Source organism: Rhinichthys klamathensis, unplaced genomic scaffold (assembly GCF_029890125.1).
Source record: "Rhinichthys klamathensis goyatoka isolate OS25496 unplaced genomic scaffold, OSU_Roscu_1.1 h1tg000310l_1, whole genome shotgun sequence".
NCBI lineage: Eukaryota > Metazoa > Chordata > Actinopteri > Cypriniformes > Leuciscidae > Rhinichthys > Rhinichthys klamathensis.
This window is the reverse complement of record NW_026606828.1, coordinates 524,722-527,187: the sequence shown is the minus strand read 5'-3', so window position 1 is coordinate 527,187 and position 2,466 is coordinate 524,722. Positions and strand designations below refer to the sequence as shown.

At 42.6% G+C, this 2,466-nt stretch overlaps 1 protein-coding gene across 1 annotated transcript; it reads left to right on the top strand.

Annotated features, from left to right (window-relative positions):
- The first annotated feature begins 340 nt into the window (after positions 1-340).
- kbtbd13b (kelch repeat and BTB domain containing 13b) lies at positions 341-1,733 on the top strand. Its single transcript, XM_056271022.1, has one exon. It carries the CDS (start codon positions 361-363, stop codon positions 1,714-1,716), a length of 1,356 nt encoding a protein of 451 aa, XP_056126997.1. The 5' UTR covers positions 341-360; the 3' UTR covers positions 1,717-1,733.
- Positions 1,734-2,466: the final 733 nt, after the last annotated feature.

Sequence of the window (2,466 nt, the reverse complement as noted above, 5' to 3'; positions counted from 1 at the left end):
TCATCACAATAAATGAGGATGCAGATGCAGTGTAATTCATATCATTGACCTTAAAAAGTGTTATGAGTGTGTTGTTCCTCTCTCAAGTCATTGCCCATTTCTGTTTAATGTCATGTCATGAGGCACTGCTACTATCTATAGGAAGTGCTATCTTAGTAACAAAACTAAATCCCAACACACCATGTGCCAGCTGGAGGGGGAGGGGGGGCAGTTTTGTTAACTGACACGCGAGGCTAAGGTAGAGTTTTGGAAGATACAATTGCTCAAAGTGCAAGCAAAGGCTAAAAGTCTTACAATTGGGTTTAAACAACAGTGAGTATTTGTAGCCTAATAGCACTTTAATCAAGTAGGCTGCTAGACATGGATATGGTCAAGGTAAGAGTTGGGGATTGTGTCTTTGAAACAAACAAGTCTCTACTGTTAAGAGAGTCCGAATACTTCAGGGCACTTTACAGATCGGGGATGGTAGAGTGCCATCAAGAAGAGATTCACGTGAGGAATCTCAAAGCTCAAGGGTTCGTAATCATGTTGGCCGTGGCCAGTGGTGAGAGACCCATTCTAAATGGTGACGAGATTTTGGAAGCCATTGAATGTGCTGCTTTCTTTCAAGCTGAACCTCTTTCCAGGCATCTTCAAGATCTGCTCAACTCCGACAACTGCCTTCTCATGTATCAAGCTTCGGCCACCTATGGCTTATGGGGACTCCATGAGATGTCGGCACAGTTCATCCGCAATATGTACCGTGACCTGCAAGAGAATTTGAAGAACCTTCCTCAGGAGCTGACTGAATATGTAGAGTCTCTGGTTCCTAGTGTGTTCGTGGCTGTAGGTTCACATTCAACTTGCACTGCGGATGAGCTTCCTCTTGCTGCCACAAGGACAGTATGTTACCTCAATGAGGATGATGAGGACTGGAAGGTCCTCACTGCCTTGCCCATGGAGGCCAGCACCTCTCTGGCTGGTTTGACTGTTTTGGACAACCGACTCTACATTGTTGGAGGTGTGCATGGCGTTGACAAGAGGGCCGTTGATGCTAGCTTTTGCTATGATGTTGTCACCAACACCTGGAGTTGGCTGCCAGGTCCCAGACAGCCACGGTACAACTTCACCCTAATTGGGATAGAAGGCTGCCTCTATGCCATCGGAGGAGAGTCTCGGAGAACCATCATGTCCTCCGTTGAGATATATAACATCACCACAAAGGATTGGACATTCGCCGCAGATTTACCTCGACCGGTAGCAGGTGTCGCATGCACCAAAGCCATGGGACGAATTTTTGTATGTCTGTGGAAGCCGATGGAGACTAATGAAATCTTTGAATACATCCCAAACCAGGATGTGTGGGTTCTGGTGAGTACACTTCTGAAGCACCAGAGCTATGGACACTGCATGGTGGCCCACAGGGACAACCTCTACGTCATACGCAACGGCCCCCAAGACGACTTCCTGCGCTGTTTGATAGACTGCTACAACATCACCACAGGCCAGTGGACATCGATGCCTGGGCACTATGGCAACAGCAAAGGGTCCCTGTTTACAGCAGTAGTGAGAGGAGACTCTGTGTTCACGCTGAACCGCACCATGACTCTGGAGTACACTGTTGCAGGGAACATGTGGAAACCTTGTAAAGAGATGAAGGGTTTTCCTAGGAATGGATCTGTGTGGACTTTTCTACTCAGGATTCCAAAGGAGAGGAAAGAATTGACAGTGTCTTAAATGGACTGAACCTTAGAAATTGGTGGCTTGTGAAAAAAAATATATAGTTTTGAGCCTTTTCACACCAAACATGAATTTTCAAATTCATATTTGAATTTCAAGATACAGATACAAGATTTTTAAAAACAAAACAACTTATCTCTATGGCCTTCAGAATGAGTGCAAAAAGTCACATTACTTTGGAACAATGTTTTTTTTCATTGTTCACACAACGAAAAATGTGACAAGCGTTTGGCTTTTAGCTATAAGCTTTTGGGTTTTTTATCCAGAAAATGCAATTGTAAATAGATTTCAATTTCAATATACTTTCCATGTTCCATTCCAGGAAAGTGTCAACTTGTCCATTACATTTAGCTGTTTTTTAAGCATTGAGGTGGGTAAATTTGAAGCAAATTAAAGTGATAGTTTGCACAAAAATTCTGTAATTTACTTACCTTCATGTCAACTTGTTTGAGTTTTCTTCTTCGGCAGACCACAACATAAGGTAACTGAATAAATAGCTGGTTAAATGAATTTAATACAATGGCTTATGGTAAGGTTCTCTTGGAAAATCGTGACTCATGGTAAATTACTCTTGAAAATTAGGCTGCTATCCGTGTGGAAACTTCTGCTGACACTCTTGGCAGCATTGTAAAGTGTTAATATGAGTCATAATGTACTTCCATTCTTTTGAATTCACCCAACCTGATATTCAGTAAATTATTTCACGTAATTTTTTACAGAATAAAGACAGTCATAAGTAAGGACAAA